Source organism: Panthera onca, chromosome C1 (genome assembly GCF_046562875.1).
Source record: "Panthera onca isolate mPanOnc1 chromosome C1, mPanOnc1 haplotype 2, whole genome shotgun sequence".
NCBI classification, from domain to species: domain Eukaryota; kingdom Metazoa; phylum Chordata; class Mammalia; order Carnivora; family Felidae; genus Panthera; species Panthera onca.
The window spans coordinates 170,689,600-170,707,813 of NC_138346.1; the positions used below are offsets into that span (position 1 = coordinate 170,689,600).

General features: G+C 46.7%; 1 protein-coding gene across 2 annotated transcripts in view; it reads left to right on the plus strand.

Moving 5' to 3' along the window:
• The window catches only part of KANK4 (KN motif and ankyrin repeat domains 4), a 72,978-nt gene that overhangs the window by 46,392 nt on the left and 8,372 nt on the right, over positions 1 to 18,214 (plus strand). Inside the window, exons 4-9 of one of the 2 annotated variants that reach the window (XM_060626142.3) lie at positions 2,239 to 4,185; positions 5,491 to 5,602; positions 8,268 to 8,486; positions 9,926 to 10,013; positions 12,231 to 12,450; positions 16,434 to 16,576. In XM_060626142.3, coding sequence (XP_060482125.3) covers positions 2,239 to 4,185; positions 5,491 to 5,602; positions 8,268 to 8,486; positions 9,926 to 10,013; positions 12,231 to 12,450; positions 16,434 to 16,576 — 2,729 coding nt within the window. The remainder of the gene's footprint in view (positions 1 to 2,238; positions 4,186 to 5,490; positions 5,603 to 8,267; positions 8,487 to 9,925; positions 10,014 to 12,230; positions 12,451 to 16,433; positions 16,577 to 18,214) is intronic. The other variant, XM_060626145.3, reaches the window with a different exon arrangement.

Consider the following 18,214-nt stretch of genomic DNA (forward strand, 5'->3'; position numbering starts at 1 on the left):
TGCCTTTGCACATTCTCCGATGTGTATCTAGAATCTGTGCTATTTATTGCTGCGTAACAAACACCCCAAAACTTAGTGGCGTAAAACAAGAATGTATTATTAACACAGCTTAGCTGAGTGGTCCTCACTCAGAGTGCCTCACTGTCACAGAAGTCAGATGATGGCTGAGACTAGAGTCATCTGAGGGCTCTTCTACTCATGCCTGGCACCTGGGCTAGCATGGCTGGAACAGCTTGGGCTGGCTAAGCACGTCTCACCCTCTTTCCCCATCTCTTCCGTGTGGGGCTGTCAGGGCTTCCGCACAGTATGGCAGTCTCAAGGAAGATGGACTTCGTATGTGGCATCTGCCTTTCCACTGAGTGTGCATTCTAACAGACCCAGGTGGAACTCCAGGCTTTAACCTTGGAATTCCCTCAGCATCATTTCTACCATATTATTTTGGTCAAAGCAGTCACAGGCCAGCTCAGATTCAAAGGGGTGGAGAAACAGACTGCCTCTCACTGTGGGATTCCCTTATGTATGGAGGGTGGGAAGTGATGGTGGCCATCTTGGAGATAAACAGCTACAATGTCTTTCACCCTCTTGTTCTCCTGGTAAATCCCTGTTTGTTCATTTTATGTCAGTCTTAGGTCACTTTTGTGAAGTCATCCCTTTCCTGCCAAGGCAGAATTAACCTCCAAGCCTAAGAAAAGTACTTTTTAAAAGTTTATTTACTTTTATAATTAAAAAAAATTAATGTTTATTTATTTTTTGTGAGCAAGAGACAGACTGAGCATGTGCGGGGGAGGGGCAGAGACAAGAAGGAGACACAGAATCCGAAGCAGGCTCCAGGCTCTAAGCTGCCAGCACAAAGGCCAACGCAGGGCTTGAACTCACAGACTGCAAGATCATGACCTGAGCTGAAGTCAGATGCTTAACCAACTGAGCCACCCAGGCGCCCCTAAGTTTGTCCCCTTCTGTGTACCCAGGCAAATCCACTTCCATTATGAGGCATCGGTTTTCTATGTTTTGTGTTTCCACAAAGATAATAACTACAATATTGAGCATGTGTTGAGTGTTTATTATCATGTGAAGCACTTTATAAATATTAATTAATCAGTTCTCACAATAATCTCATCTTGCTATTGATATTCCCATTTTATAGATGATGAGACATAGAGAGGCTAAGTCATTTCCCTAAGGGTCAAAATACAGACCAGGCTTTTGAACCTGCATTCTTGATCTCTGTGCTGTCCATTAATGTTCTCTCCTGAGCTAAGCAATTTTGGAGCATGTTTAGCAGAATGTTAGGGGTGTTACATGAGAACAGACGATTTAACCTGAAGAAGTCCTTATGGATGCAAATAGTTGAAGGACTGACTTGTCCTCAGCATTCACTGCGGGAGTCAAGAAAATCAATGGTGCCTTGGTGTGATGAACTTTGTCATCACAATGTCCCCTGATAGTCTGGGTTGCCCTGAAAAGTCATGAGTCCCACCCCTCTCAGAGGATGTACACCAATGTTCCTTTCGACGTGGCCCTTTTTCCTTACTAGCTTTTATCCAGTCTATGAAGAATATGGTATTTCCTCACCTGACATGAGCTTTTGAAAGTGAAGCACTTTTACTCATGTTTGTAAAGCACTAAACAGTTTTCAGGTGGAAAAGAGCAGGAGCTGTGCATGACTACATGTTCCAATTCTCTCTGATCCTCCTGTATCTGAAGGCTGACACATATGAGGTAGCTTAAATAATACAGAAGACATAACTCCTTGATATCTCTGGCTTCGGCAAGCTTTACTAGTATCTATTTGAATAATGCAAGGTTCTTTCTTAATGTTGAGGCAGTTGTGTATTTTATCCTTCAAAACCTTCAGTATTCATAATTTCCAATTAGTACCCTGATCCGGCAAATTCCTGGCCACTTCAGTTCAGCAGTTACCGTGACTCAGAACCAGAAAAACAGTATGAGACCATTTTATTTTGCTGGTCTGTGGGCAGATTCCACAGCAGTAACTGAGATGAATACTGCAAATTGGAAACTATTTCCTCTACCTATTTCCTTGCAGACATTGGCTAAGTACACACTGATTTAATAACCTGGACTCTCAGCATGGCCGGAAGACTGTGAGAATCTCAGCTTTAATTTAGAGGCTGGGACATTTAGGAGAAGTCTCATGTGAGAGCCTTAAGTCTAAATCACACATATTTGGCTTCACCACCCTGCAATTCTTATTAACATTGTGCTTCTTTTTTACAGGTCTCCCAGCCAAAGACCAGTCCTCTCAGGGAGAGGAAGAGAAGGACCCTCCAAAGAGCCACCCCTACTCTGTGGAGACCCCATATGGCTTTCATTTAGACCTGGACTTCCTCAAGTACGTGGATGACATTGAGAAGGGAAACACCATCAAAAGGATTCCTATCCACAGAAGGGCCAAGCAGGCCAAGTTTAGCACTTTGCCCCGAAACTTCAGCCTTCCTGACAGCAGGGCTCGCCCCCATGCTGCTCTTCCCCACCAAAACTGGTCCCCAGTGGTGCCAAGGAAGGTGCCGCTGGGGACAGAGGAGCGAGCCCAGTCGTTGCCACCTGGTGAACATGTGCAAGCCTCCACCAGCGGGAGTGACGTGAGCTACCACAGGAAGGCCCTGCTGGCGGAGACAGCCAGACATTTGGAGGCTGCAGCCCCCAGGGAGGCTGAGCTGGCCTCCGGGAGTGGACGGCCCCAGCTCTTGAGGGCATCCAGCATGCCAGCCACACTGCTGCAAAACAGGGCCTCAGAGGACCCAAGCCTAAACTCAGGTCCCCCCACACCTCCTGCCCTCCCTCCCCTTCAGGGTGAAGGCAATGTCTGTGATGGCACCTTTGGCCCTGCAGATGGATTTGCGGGCTTTCAAAACTCCACCCCACGAGCAACAACTCAACCCAAAGTCAGAGAGTTTGGGGACCTGGTGCCAGGGATTCCAGAGCTGGTCCAGGAAGGCGCTGAGCCTCCAGAGGATGCAGATGATGAGGAGGCTCCAAATCACCTCTCTTTCCCAAGTCCTCCCTTCTCATCCCAGGATGCACTGATAGTTCTCGAGGATGAAGAAGATGAACACAAAACCCCAGAAGCAGAGGTAGTGGTCACCCCTGGCTCCCCAACACCAAGTCCCCCACCTCTGCCATCACCCATCCCTGAGAACGAGTTCCCCCTAGAAGAAATAGAGCTCAACATCAGCGAGATCCCACCCCCACCACCTGTGGAGATAGACGTGAGAAGCATTGGCGTCCGGGTCACGGAGGAAAGCCTGGGCCTCCCCACGATGGATCCCATCAGCATCTCCAGCCTGAAGCAACAGCTGTCTGCCCTTGAGGGTGAGCTATCTGGAAGAACTGAGGAACTGGCCCAGGTCAGAGCTGCCCTCCAGCAGCAGGAGGAGGAAATTAAGGCTAGAGAGCAGAGGATTCAAGAACTAGAGTGCACTGTAGCTCAACTGGCAGATAAGCTTAGCCATGAGAACGCCAGAGATGCTCAGGGCCAGACTGACGCCATGGTCAACACTGACCCCCTCCATGGACTCTTGACCAGGGAGTTGTGTGACAAGAGCATTGAGGTCAACCTTCTGGGCAGCACAGGATCTGAAAGCTGGAGGGCTGGAGGAGAGGAGAATGGGCTCTTATGGGGGCAGGACAGCCACAAACCGGGGGATTGGAGCCCAGCAGAATTCATGCCACCATCTCAGCTCTCACTGCCACAAGGACCCGAGATGGTCCTCACGCCCTCTTTACATAGCTGCCTCTCCACTGAGCTGAGGATCGAAGAAACAGGCTCTGAGCTTGAGGGGGACCCTCAGGTGGGAGCCAAGGGTCTGGGCAAGGGACCAGGAGGCTCTCCATGGAGCAGTGATAGAAAGACTCCCCCGGCAGGGAGGGAGGAGGCCAGTTCAGAGCTGCCAGGGAAGGAGCGCCCAGGGAGGCCACCAAGTTCACCAACAGATGCCACTATTGGGCAATATGTTAAGAAGATCCAGGAACTCCTGCAGGAGCAATGGAGCTGCCTGGAGCACGGGTACCCGGAGCTGGCCAGTGCCATCAAGCAGCCTGCCTCCAAGCTCAGCAGCATCCAGAGCCAGCTACTCAGCTCCCTCAACCTGCTGCTGTCTGCCTACTCGGCCCACGCTCCACCCCAGAAGGAGCCCCCGGCCCCCACCTCCTCTCCGCCGATGGGTGAATACTGGTCCCCGACACAGGGAACCATTTCTCCTCTACCTGGCGAGTCAAAGGGAAAAGGGATTTTAATTGCATGCATATATATGTATTTTTAAAAGGTTTAAGCAGCTCGGGGAACCCAGTGGAATAAAAACCCATCTATGTAACAGTGGAGGCTCTGTGCCCCTACTCTTGTCCTTGCTCTAAGGTTGGGCCTGACTGCAGGCTGTGCAGGCCTGTACAGCTGTGCAGATAGCACAGGGCACAAAGATGCCGGCCAGGGAAGTTAAACAGGAGCTGAAATTCAGCCCACACTCACTCGCCAAGTCTGCAGCACTGTGTCCAGCCAGAGGGGTGCCTGTTTCTCATTTCCATGGCGCAAAGGCAACGTCTAGGGCAAGAATGGCCCTAGCTGTGTGTACTCTAAACCTCAGCCTGCCTTCGCTGTTTCCTGGGCTCTTGCATTCCTGTGGTCCTCTCTGGTTCTTGCACAGTAGAGGTTTTCTCTAGCCTGGTTTTGGAGGAGCATGATGTTGAGATCGGAAATATTTCACTGAATACTTTGTGTGTGTGTGTGTGTGTGTGTGTGTGTAAGAGAGAGATTGAACGATACATGTGGAAGTCGACCCTTTGGCTGAGCACACTTCCTCTTGTAAGAGATCACACACTTTTCTGTTGCATAAAGTGGAACCATATTTTGCTTTGTTCAACGAGCGGGGCGCAAGTCTGCTTCCTGCCGCAGATCACAAACTGGCTGCTTTTTCCTGATGTCGGTGCTATTTCCAGTCTTGCCCATTGGAAAATGCCTCCCATAACTGTGAGCACAGCAAAAGAAGCCATGTTCTCGTTCACGTGTCTGCTCTACCTGCCCTGCATCGCAGGTGTCAACTGGCTTGTGAGCCAGGAAAGACCACTGAGGTGCCCTCCGGCAGAGGTGGGTGTTGGAGTAGAGGTCATGTGAATGGACTTCTGCTCCTGTTCTGCCATTCACTGAGCAAGTCTGAGCCTCAGATTTCCCTCCAGAAAACAGGACGATAATGGCACACACACCACATGGCTCTTCTGGAAGAGTGCCACTAATTCCACTCCATCATCCACACTCAGAAGGGCTTTGTGGACAGGGACAGGTCCGCTGGTGTTGACCAGAAGGCCAGGCCTCCTCAAAGACCTTCACAATATTTGATTTACATTATCTAGTGCTCTGTCCCTTTCTACCCCCTTACATATCTTCAGTGTGTATCCGCTCAAAGCAAGAGTACCGGTTTTGCTGCATTCTGGGGCATCCCCAAGATCATTCTAATCTGTGATGTTGTGTCTGCCTAGAGATCTCCCCGTCGACCAGCCTTAAATCCATAATGAAAAAGAAAGACTATGGCTTCCGTGCAGGAGGTAATGGGACCAAAAAGAACCTTCAGTTTGTTGGGGTTAACGGTGGGTAAGCATCGCTCGTGAAGCCCAGACTGCCCCCTCCACACTTCCCATCCCGCTGTTGTCCTTAGTGCTCTCTTTTCCTAGGGGGAAGCATCTGGTTCTCATTTTTCTTCAAGGGAATTAACAGCCCTTTAAAACTCCATCTTGGGTTTGCATGTGTTTGGCTCCTTGCCAGCTGTGGTGGTCTGTCGGATCCCGTGCTTTTAATGTCTCGGTGTTGGTGCCCCCCGGGCCAGGATTCCAGGTGGCTTCTGGGAATTTGGGGAGCACATGGGCCCTTTACAGAAGACATTTAATCTGCACAACAAACACTGAAACCAGGACAAACTCTTAGTTTGTTGCACTTCAAATTTCATCCATTTAGGTTTTTTTCTTCCTTTTAACTAACTTACTGCAAACCAATCCAACATCTTTTAGCGTGAAGAAAAGCAACCAATGCCTATTGACTCAGAACATGAATCAAACCTTATATATTCTAGAGAGTAAATCATTGGCTTTAGAATATTTTCTTTCTTTTTTTTTATTTTATTTTATTTTTTGAGAAAGAGTATGAGTGGGGTAGGGTCAGAGAGAAAGGGAGAGAGAGAGAATCCCAAGCAGGCTCCAAACTGCCAGCACAGAGCCCGACTCAGACCTCAAATTCACAAAACAGTGAGATCCAAGAGTCGGACACTTAACGGACTGAGCCACTCAGACGCTCCTGGATTCAGAGTATTTTCTAGACCAGTCATCCAACAAACATTTATTAAATGTCAACAAATGTATTAGGTGTCAGTCATAAAAAAAGTGAAATAAATCATGGTCCCTGCCCTGAGCTCATAGTTTGGACAGGGCAGGGAGAAGACAAGAAGTAAAGAGAAAATGCTGATATGCTGAGATGTGTAGAGGAAGAAGTGTAGGCCTAAAGGAGGGGCACATGACCCAGCCAGTGGCAGGCCCCGGTGGTGGCCCCAAAGGGGTCGGAACCCCTGCTTAATTCAGGTCAGATCAGAAGGAAGACACCAGGTTCAAATAAGAGTGACGGCACTGTTGCAGGTTCTGCAAGGGCCCCATGCTGGGGCCCTTGCATTTGCTATCTGTCCTTCCACCCATCTCCCCCACCTCTTAAAGTGCTACTGTCCCAGATATTCTTCAGTATTTGTCACTTTAGTCCAATGTTTCTCAACCTTGGCTGCACCTTGGAAACCCTGGGGGAGCCTTAAAAATACCAACGTCTGAGTCCCCTCCCTGAAAACGCCAGTTTAATTAGTCTGGGGTGCAGCACAGATATTGGGAATTGATATCCCCTCAAGTGATTATAATGTGCAGCCAGGGTGAAAAAAACTTCTGCTCTAATTAATGTAGCCCCTCCTCCCATTACTCAATCCCATGGTCCTTTATTATCTTACTCATTGTTCTTATCACTATGTAATTATACTGTTTACACGTTTACTTTCTGTTGTTTTCCTATTAGAATATAAACTCAATTAGGACAGGTACTTTGGTATAGCATTTAGAACAACGTGTGACACATAGTAGGTGCTCAATAAATTTCTGTTGAATGAATGAACTGACATCCAGGTGATGTCTTTATGGAAGCAACTGTAAGACAAGAACAGCTTGGTAAATGTAGTCTGTCCCCTACTCCCTTAATCACAAAAGTGAAAGGTGGTTCCAAGCACAATAGAAGAAATATCTGGTTTAAACAAGACAGAATGTGAACACGCCAAGGAGCAGGCTGGGTTTGCAAATCCAGTGAGCACAGGGGCCTTCCATAGGGGCCATCATTCAGAGAAAGGGCATGAGGGGGTTCTGTGGAAGCCGTGGCCACTGGTCTCCCCTGGTCTCTGTGGCAGTGTCCAATGGCCCCAGCACCCGAAATCTTCATCCTAACTGCAGCATCCTCTTTCGGGGTCTCCTGTTGACTATCAGCAGAAGGATCGATAAATCTTCCAGGACTTCTCTTCATGGTCTGTGGTCTGTCACCTCAGTGGAGTTGCACATAATTGAATATAAGGATCACTCCTGGGGAGGAGGGGCCACAAGTCAAGGGGCCCGTGCCCTTGCTTTTGCTGTTGCAAGTAATAGCTAAAACAGGCTGCAGCCAGGAAAGGCAGATGCTGGGTTCAGGTACCCTGACTGTTCAGGTTTCCCATGGAACCCTGCTGGGAGTAGATACAGATGGGTCCCTCCTTTCAGAGGTCAGCTGGGCTAGAACAGGGGAGCTAAATGGAAGCCTCATAATCACCTGGAGACGTGATGATTTGTCAGTCAACTCAGAGGATCCAGGGTGGGAGTGGGGATGTTTGCCTAGATCTGGGCCCCTCTCTAGACAACACGTTAGGATTCCCGAAAAAATGCTTCTGTGAGAATCTTGGATTGCTTGTCTGAATCCTCCAAATGCATTGGCCAATTAGGGTATGGGCTATTTACATGTTCACTGCAAAGAGCTCAGTTAATTATCTTTTCTCCCAAAATGGCCTCTGGTGTTAAAGCCACAGCTCTTAACTACATCTTTCTCTGACATAAGGTTCCTGGGAGTCCCCTCACCCAGGTCTGCAGGTATAGAGAATGGAGATGTGGTTTAGCAAGCTGGGAATTATTATCTGAAGCCCACCTGGTTCTTATATGTGTTGACCTGGGCACTGGGTAGGAAGCACAGAATGAGTGACCTTTGTCTTGTTCTCCAGCTATGAGACCACCTCAAGCGAGGAGACCAGCGGTGAGGACAGCTCCCCGGAAGACTTGTCTGACAGCGAGGCTGAGAAGAAATGTGATGGCACAGAACACAAGCAAGGCAAGGAGGCCCACCCCGGCTGCAAGGCCGGGCAGGGCATCCCAGAGGGCACCAGTACCTCAGGCCAGGACGGTGGGCCTCCTGAAGACCTCCCCCATCCCAAGGCTGAGAGGTGAGTCAGATGGGCACGGATGGGAGCACTGATCCTCCGAGAAAGAGCAAGGGCATTTCTTCACCCTTTTATTCCATTATTTGTTCATTTGTTCATCTTTCTCTCTGTTCACCAGATTTACTGAGTTTCTAATCTATGTTAGGCACAGACGTACTCCTGCCTTCATGGGATATCCTGTCATAGAGCGCTACGTGTAAAGCTAACATGGTCCCAGCACTAGAAATGTGAAGGACTTTACATGTACTATCTTAGATAATCCTTTTAATTATCCTGCAAGGTAGAAATTATTATAATCCCAACTTTACAGATGTGGAAACAGAGGCTTAGAGAAGTTAAGTGACACAGCTAGCAGAGCAGGGATTCTGACCCAGATCTTTTCTGATTCTTACCCAAATGCTTTTCTGCCTCTCCCGTTGGCCATGTTGACATAACCCCGTCTTTGAAAGAGATGCGAGGTCATGTCACATGATGAAAAGAGTACTGTCTTTGGAGTTGGACACACTTGGATTCAAATCCTATGTCTGCCACAGGGTCACTTTACACAAGGCACCTAAACTGTGGTTGCCTCAGTTTCCTCATTTGGAATAATGTGGATAACAGCCACCTGATAGGTTTGACCTGAGGACTGGATGAGAAAAAATATGTAAAATGCCTAGCACAGTGCCTGCCACACAGTAGGCTCTCAAGAAATAGTGGAAATAAGGATAGTAAGTACCATAATCATCACTACCACACCCAGCCAGGGGTAGCGACGAGCAGTGAGTGGGATCTGACTGCTAAGTGGGTACACAGGGCTGCTCCAACATGGCAGCACTATAAAGACGTGATGAGGGTAGAGCTTCCTGGTGACCAATGCCATTAAGTCCTACCCTGGGATGGTCTGTCTGCCCTTATACTAACACGGGAAGAGTGCTCATCATTGAGTGCATCCCAGCTTAACTGATTTTCATTTTATTGACTCTGTTAGCATTGATGGTACCCTTCATGAAAGAACAACCTGACAAAATTTGCTAGTATGGATTGGGTTCTTTGGGTTTTTCAAGTCACTGAGGCAGAAAATGTTTTAGCCAAAGTCAGGAAGACAGCCCTTCCTTTCCCAGCATGTCAGGAATTGCAGTTAGGCCCATGGCCCCCAGAATGCTTTGGTGATCTACTCCCTCCTCCTGAAAACAGCAGGATTAAAAGGGCAATGTGCTTGACTCACTCTTCAGAAGAGTTCAGAAGCCAAGCCTCATTGTGGGAGGCTGTATTCAGTGTAATATCCCTTGTCCTGGGAAGTTGCTCAGTGTGGGTGTTTCAGCCGCTGAGAAGCGAAAGTCAAGGTAGGGGATTACTTTCTTTTTTATTAATATGAAGATATATATATGTATATATATGTGTATATATATATACATATATATACACATATATATATGTATGTATTTTTTTTTCTTCTTTAGATATCAGCCTTCAGAAGAATTCCTCAGTGCATGCCGGGCATTGAGCCAACATCTGCCAGAAAGTGGGGCCACCACCGACCAACTCTTGGTACTGTGATTTTTCATTGTCATGGAAGGATGTCCGTGCTGTTTAAGCTGTTAGTTCCAGCTCGGTGACTTTGGTCTCCCGCCTGAGGCGGCAGTGTGGGTGTGCACGGAGTCCCTTTCCTCTGGGTGCCTTCATTTGCCCAAACTCTGCTGCCTAGGTGATGGGTTATGCTGGGAGAGGGGAACCGATGCATTTGCACCAGGAAGCAGCCTGGTGCTCAGAGGCACTACCGAGGGCTATCAGGCGCTGCACCTGAATATCAGGTGTACAACAATCAACAAAACAAAACTGTGTGGCTTAGGCTCAAAATCACCTCACAATTGGAGAGAGCTGTGGGCAGAGTGAAGAGCGTGTGGAATGGGAACCGGGATTCTAGTCCCAGGACCTCTGTGAGATCTTGAGCAAGTCAGTTCACCTCATTAATAAAATGAAGGTGGGCGGTGGGCAGCATGTTTCATTACCCTCAAGCCCTTCTATTTAATTCTGTAGTCTATATTGTTTTTCTTGACGTGTACCTATGGGTTGAGAGACCAAAAGCAAGAAAATGTATCTGTTGGCGCCTTAATGGCCACAGAGGTGTAAACAGATAACCATTAGGTTCTACTTTTACTCAAGAAATACTGGCACAGACACATTTTCCCAAGTCATGAGAGCCAGCTGGTAAGCCCCAGTGTGTAACAACCCATAAGCATTTTAGAGCCCATTTTGTTCTCCCTTGCAGAAGAGGCTTAGGGGTAAAAAATGACCGATTCAGCCCAACCCATCTTGATTATTTTATCTCAGCTGATTTTGCAAACAACTGTTCCCAGATTGTTAAAAAACCAGTGTGTGATGTGGATGGATGTTGATCGAAACTCCTGTTACTTATTCTGAGTTACAGAATAAGTAGTTCTGAATGAATTACAGAACTAAGCTGTATGTTCCTTAATATTAGGATCTTTCTCCAGATTCTCCTGAAGATTCCACAGGAAAGGGAGATATTCTGATATATAAAAAATGTTTCAGCCACAAAAGATTCCACTGTTTCTGCCTAGAAGACATAGGGTAACCTGGATGGCTCAGTTGGTAGAACATGCAACCCTTGATCTTGGGGTCGTGAGTTCAAGCCCCACACTGGGCATAGAGTTTACTTAAAAATAAAGTAAACAAGAAACAGAAAAAGAAAAGTGACAGAAGATGTGCAAACCTGACACCACACCCAGGTTAGGTTCAAAGTACCCCCGACCCCCACCCCACCTTCGAGACAAAGCAGGTTGTACAAAGACCTCACTGTGTAGAGCCAGGGACAGGTTAGGGACCCAGCCCTCTTTTTCACCCACATTTGGTAGTTGAGAAAGGTTCAAAATGACTACATGACTTCCAAGGTCATACAACTGAGCCAGAAAATGACTATATGACTTCCAAGGTCATACAACTGAGCCAGGACTTAAGCTTGGCTACATTGGCTTAAGTGACTCCAACTCCAGTCCCTTTCCAGAATGAGTGTGAAGTCACATCCCCATGGTTTCTCCTCCCCCTTACATAAATAACTTAAACATGTTCTATTTTAAACATGTAGGTCATGTTAACACAGAGAATCGATGTCATTTATGTCTGGAATTCTCCTCATCGATGGTTCCAAAGGAGCTAAATACTGCAGATAGTGAGGTCCTGCCATGGGTTGTTACATCATTTTCTCTGAAGGTTCTAGCAAAGCTTAAAAGCCAAAAATAATTCAAGCACAGCTGTTTGGGTTTTATTTTCTAGCATAAATTGGCCATGTTGTTGATCTTAGCTTTCAGCATGCATTTTTCCCATTAGTAAAAATGTTGTGACTTGCTAGTTATGGCTATTGAAAACACACAAAAGTCCTGATAGAGTCTGGGCTAAGGTCAATATTGGCTGGTTATATGAAAGACGGGGCCTTGGTTATCCTGTGCATACAAGGGACGCAAGCTAAACTTACAGTAGATTCAAACTGTCACCTAGGACACTGTCACCAGTTATTGTTTGCTCTCCCAGTCCTCTTTCTACCTCACATGGGGGGCTCATCACACAGGTGCAAACTCAACCCCACTAGCTCTGATCCCTCCAGGAGTAAGTCACATGGAGTTACAGGGAGCTGAAGGGCTAGCCGTGAAACATCCAAAGCTGACTTTTCCTAGTGGGAAGGAACACCCCAGCTGGAGCACCCCAGGCCAGGTAATCTCCTGGAACTGGAATCTGTTGGTATTTCAGAGGCAGAGCTTGAACACCATCAGTCAAGAGTGGTTCCGTGTCTCCAGCCGGAAGTCGTCTAGCCCTGCTGTGGTGGCGGCCTACCTCCGTGGGGTCCAGCCCCACTCCCCACACTTCCTGAAGCTGCTTGTGAACATGGCAGATGGCAACGGGAACACGGCTCTTCACTATAGCGTGTCTCACTCCAACTTCTCTGTGGTGAAGCTGCTGCTGGAGACAGGTCAGAAACAGGTGCATCTGCACAGCCCGGGTCCCTCCTTGAAGGGCAACTTTTGTAGCCACTTCCTTCCAGGGAGGTGATGCTTCACTGTCCTGAGTTCCTCCTGTATTCTAGGAAGTGGACCAGACCACCGTGCCTTTGTTATGTCACTTATTCTTCACAACGCTCTTGTGATGTAGGTATTACTATCCTCACGTTGCTGTGTGGGACAACATCAAGTGGCCTAGGAGTGACAGTGTGGACAGGTGGGTGATGGGGCTGACTGAAGGCATGTCCAGGTCCAGTGTCATCTAGGAATTCATGAAGGCTGTATGTGGGATATCTAGGAGAGTATCTATAGGAGATTTAACACCCCAAATGATCCTCCGCAGAGCAGGCCCTCTACTAAGCCCCTGGCAAATGAGGTCTCACTTAATCCTCGTAACTCCTGTCAATAGGGATGACTGCTCCGATTTTTTATAAGTGATGCAAGTGATGCTCAGAAAAGTCAATAGGCTTTTGCGTGATCCCAAGATCACATAATGACTAAGTGTGCTGCTGGGGTTTAAAATTGATACGACTGACTTGTTCTTCCCATTCCTGGCATCCAGGAATTAGAGCACATGCTAGATCTGTAAACCTTATGTAGGAGGCTAGAGGAGGAGTTTAAGTGGGCATCAGGGAGTCTCAGTTCTAGATCCAACAGCTTTCCCCCAACTTGGATCTTATCCACCCTGCCTTAAATTCCTCCCACGGCTTTCCATGTCTCTTAAGATGAAAGGCAACTTCCTCAGCCTGGCCTTCAGAAATCCAAGACTCCTGCCTGCATTTGCTCCCTCAGCCACCACCATGCATTCTTTTTCCATCCACTCCAGTCAGATGGCCTCAAACTCACCATGCTCATTCCCTCCTTTTCTCTTTCTATCTGAACCCTTTTCCCTAAAACCCTTCTCGTGACTGGCTCCTTCTCATCATTCCAATACTCCAAAGGTCCCTTAAGAAGCCTTGAAACTTTTTACTGGAATGAATAGGTGATGGACCTAATGACAGCCTAAAATTCTTTCCGCTTTCCACATCATCAGAGGAAGATAAAGTCCCAACTCTGACATTGAGCCAATTTTACTACATTTCAGTTCTTCATGGATTCACACATACCACAAAAAGGGTAGCTCAACTGAGAAAGGCACATAATTCAATGGAACATGCCCCTGTGCGTGAAGAATCCAAAGACGGGAAATGTAGAGCCCTCATCTTCAAGTAGCTCAGACTTGCAGCCTGTTAGAAGTTCTCCAGGTGGGCCAGGCCAGAGAACAGACGCCCTAAACTTTGGTTGTTGTGCACTTCTGCTGGTGTGGACTGAGAATCCATTCAGTTCTCACCAACCCTAAAGTGATCTGGAAGCTTTCTGTTTAACTTACTGATAGAGCTAAATAGCCATAAGCACAAAGAATGAAGATTTGCTGGAGAACGGGCTGAAGGTACCATTACTTTCCCTCAATGTAGAAGGGCTGTGGAGGAGGACAGACCAGTCACACTCCGGAACTTAGGCTCCCATCCCAGGCAGTTGTGAAGCATCCAGAAAGCACACTACAAACCGTAAGGGGCTACACTGAAGTGACTCGTCATTTTTGAGAATGGAGCCAGCGGGTGCACCTCTACCACCTTAGTCCTTTGTGATCCTTTTTTTTTTTATTTTTATTTTTTATTTTTTTTTAGTATTTATTCATTTTTGAGAGACAGAGAGAGAGAGAGAGAGAGAGAGAGAGAACAAGCATTAGCAGGGGAGGGGCAGAGACAGAGGGAGACACAGAATCCGAAGCAGGCTCCAGGCTCTGAGCCGTCAGCACAGAGCCCGACGTGGGGCTTGAACTCACGAACCATGAGATCATGACCTGAGCCGCAGTCAGACACTTAACCGACTAAGCTACCCAGGCACCCATGTGATCCATCCTTTATTTTGCCAGAACACCGCTGCAGGGGAGAAAGCTTGTTGAACGGGAGCGTGCTCAGTCATGAGTCTTTCTTCTTGACTCCAGAGAGGGTTGGCTTTACTCCCTAGGGGCTGCTCAGAAGAATTTGCTGTGAAAGCCCTGGGTGAAGCCCCTTTCTGAACCCCTGAGGAGGAGTCAGTCCTTAGTCTGCTGAGCTACAAGTCATGTTCCTGAAGAGAGTAAAGAGAACTGTAACCTGAGGACTGTTTACACCTCTTAAAAGCAAACACAAGATAGTCAAGAGGTAAAAATAAAAAAGTCATTAACAAGGCAATGAAGATATTCCCATCTTTATCAAGGCAAAGTTGTGAGGCAACGTGTGTAGTTAGATTCAGCTTTCATAGCCGAGCTGGTCATGACAGTGGTCAGAGGGGCTTACTGATGATAAATGGACCAGACTGATTTTTTTGTATCCACTGGCATCCTGGCATCACAATGGGACATTTCTGAAAAATTGTTTGAGGTGGGGTGGAGCGAATGTCAAACAAATATTGTTTTTTTACCCCAAGTACAGAACTTGTAAATAAGTCACCCTAATTGTAGGTTTATGCATTTTTTCATAAACCATATTTGTTACAATGAATACCTAAGTCTTCATGAGCAAGTAGCAAGGATACAGAAATAAGAATACTATACTAGTGAAACAGTAAGTGCTTACTGACTGTTTACAATGTGCTAGGTACTGTTCTAAGTTCTTTTGATATATTAACTCATTAAATTTCATGGTAACCCCATAGGTTCTATTATTATCCCCATTCTACAGAGGAAATGCTAAGAAAAACTAAATGACTTGATCTATAGAGATAGTTTTTTTCTTGTCCAAAAGAGATACATAGCTTTTTTGGATAAGCAACAGTATGGGAAAGATTTTGTTTTCCACATGGTATTGCCCTTAGGAAGTGGGACTGTGGGCCATCTGGATGGCTCAGTCGGTGAAGCATCTGACTTCGGCTCAGGTCATGATCTCACAGTTCGTGAGTTCAAGCCCCACGTCAGGCTCTGTGTTGACAGCTCAGAGCCTGGAGCCTGCTTCGGATTCTGTGTCTCCCTCTCTCTCTCTGCCCCTTCCCCACTCATTCTCATTTTCTCTCTCTCTCTTTCCCTCTTTCTCTCAAAAATAAATAAACATTTAAAAAAATTTATAAAATAAATTAAAAAAAGAAGTGGGATCATTTATACAATAGGTAAGAAGCTGATGACCTATGTCACCTTTGGTGCAGCGAGATATGAATGCATACCCCCAGGGTTACAAAACAGATATTTCCTTTGAGTTCTCAACTAATACTTTATTTAAGTATTTAAATATTTAAAATGTGCTATTTTTCATTCTACTTTGAAATGTATATTCTTAATTGCTTTAACCCAAATGTGTATGGAGGCCTCCCCCCTCCCCGATTTTTCAAATAAGATGCTTATTCCTGGAAAGATTTCCTGTGGCGTTTTTCATGCCACCTGGTACACTGCCCAACATATCACTAGGCCTTTGGAAAAGACATGAAAACGCTGCCACCAACTTAAGAGTTGTACACAGACCTAGAGTAAAGCCTAAAATGACAGTTGTGGGTGATGGGTGGCCAGGTGAGCGGTGGGTGAGAGCCAGACTTACCTGAGCTCTGGTCTCATTTCATCTTCACTCAGGCAGTTTATGAAGCTTCACCGACCTTCAGTATCCTCATCTGTAAAATGGGAATCATGTCATGTGCTCTGCTTTAGGAAACAGTCCTGGTCATTTTACCCCTTGGCCATCTCTGACTCTACTACCTTGTTGGACCTTTCTTGCTGAGTACCTTCAGAAAACTTGTCAAGAAAACTAGCCACTTTTAAAGGCTGCTAAAAATGTAAACACTGACTCCACCACTGGGAAAAGATCGCTCTGCTCCATGGCCTTTTAACTAGCAGGGAGTGCCCTGTTGAACTGTGCTCTGCTAAAGCAGAAGCTCACTCCTGCCCCCTCCCGCGCCCCCCCCCCCCCCAACCCAGGAGCTATCCCAGCGCCTACTGCTCCCCCTGCAGGTGTCTGCAATGTTGACCATCAGAACAAAGCCGGCTACACTGCCGTGATGATCACTCCCTTGGCTTCTGCAGAGACCGACGAAGACATGGCTGTCGTCTGGAAGCTCTTAAGAGAAGGAAATGTGAACATCCAAGCTACTCAGGTAAGAGGTGTGAACGTGATCCCATCTTTAATAAATATGGGTATCTCTCAGTTTTATTCTGCCAGTGGGGTGAAAAATTGCATGTAGATCCCTGTAGAGTTTTTAACCCAAGAAGGCTGGGCCCTCCAAATGGCATCCATCCAAAGCCTGTACATTTGGTTTCCTCAAAAGCTTCTGAGACCCAGACAGGCTAGGACAGAGGTCAGTGAGCTTGTAATCTGTGTCCTGGTCTGAAACTAGGCAAAGTCCATCTGGACCAGACTTCTTGAACCAGTTAGCACCAGCAGGACATGAAAATGCTGAAAGGCATTTGTTGGTTGTGTAGAAAGCCTCTGCAGGTGATCAACCTCCATCATGAATTAGAAAGCAGTTCAAAGGGTTAGCATGTCTCTGTTTAGCTTCTGGGCCCCTCTACTTGAGAGGATAGCATAGGGGCATGGTCCTTAGCCCGAAGGGCTTTGAGTTAGACAAGGCTCCATATGGAACAATGGGAACTCCTCAAAAGACCGCTTACCCATCTTTGACCAATATGAGAACAACAGAATGCATGCAACTCTCTTTCCCCCCAGAGTGATCAGAGATGTAGCTTAACTATCAAGAACTGTGAAGGGTCTGAGATTGTACTCTACCTTAATGCTAACAAGTTAGCATGCTACAGTGTCATGGACGCTGGCAGAAGACATGAAACTCCTGTGCCAGAGATGGACAGTGTATTACTTACAGCAGGAAGAGTAGCCATGGCATCGGTATTTACACCAGTTCCCTGAGCCCCAATACCCAATTCTCACAGGTGTGAAGAAGGTCAGATCCCTGTACATGGAGTAGGTTGTATTACTGGAAAGGAACCCTGAGCTTAGGGAACCTGAATCTTTTATATTGGATAGTGAGTATGTTTGCCCTTTGTTTTGGAGAAGATGCTATCTCTTTCTTCCAAGGCTGTTCACTATACAGGCATCTTTAAAAAGACAGTCTAGGGGTGCTTGGATGGCTCAGTCAGTTAAGCATCTGACTCTTGATCTCAGCTCAGGTCTGGATCTCAGGGTTGTGACTTCAAGGCCTGCACTGGGCTCCACGCTGGGTGTGGAGCCTACTTAAAAAATAAAATAAAGCAAAAAATAAAAAGACAGTCTAGAACAACAGAGCAGATAGTGTCTCACTCATAAAGTATGCAAAAAACTTAGAGACCCATAAGAAAGTGCCTCCCAACAATATATTTAACTCCCTTGTCCCCCCCACCCCCAGAAAGTGACTGCAGACAGTAGCCTACCCAGACAGCAAAGTCACTTTGCACACTTTATCTAATAGTGATCCTATTGATGGCAAGGAACAGACATTTGTAGATCACTTTCTGTTTTTCAAAGTATTTTCACCTAGAGCTCCTACCCCATGGGATTTAATAAAGCTGCTTTCATTTTAAAATGTTTGCCATAAATATGTTAATTTTTTTTCTAAATTGGCCCTCTTTTAAGAAGGGATGCTCATCAAAATCAAAATCAATGCCCTTTTTTTTATAGATGCTCTAGGAGGGCATGGGTCTCATCCCAGATTGCTAAGGAGGGAAAGGAATTCATAGCTGCCACTGCTCCCTTCAGCTCCCTCCAGGGCTTTTACATATTTCAGCTGCATATGAGCTGCAGG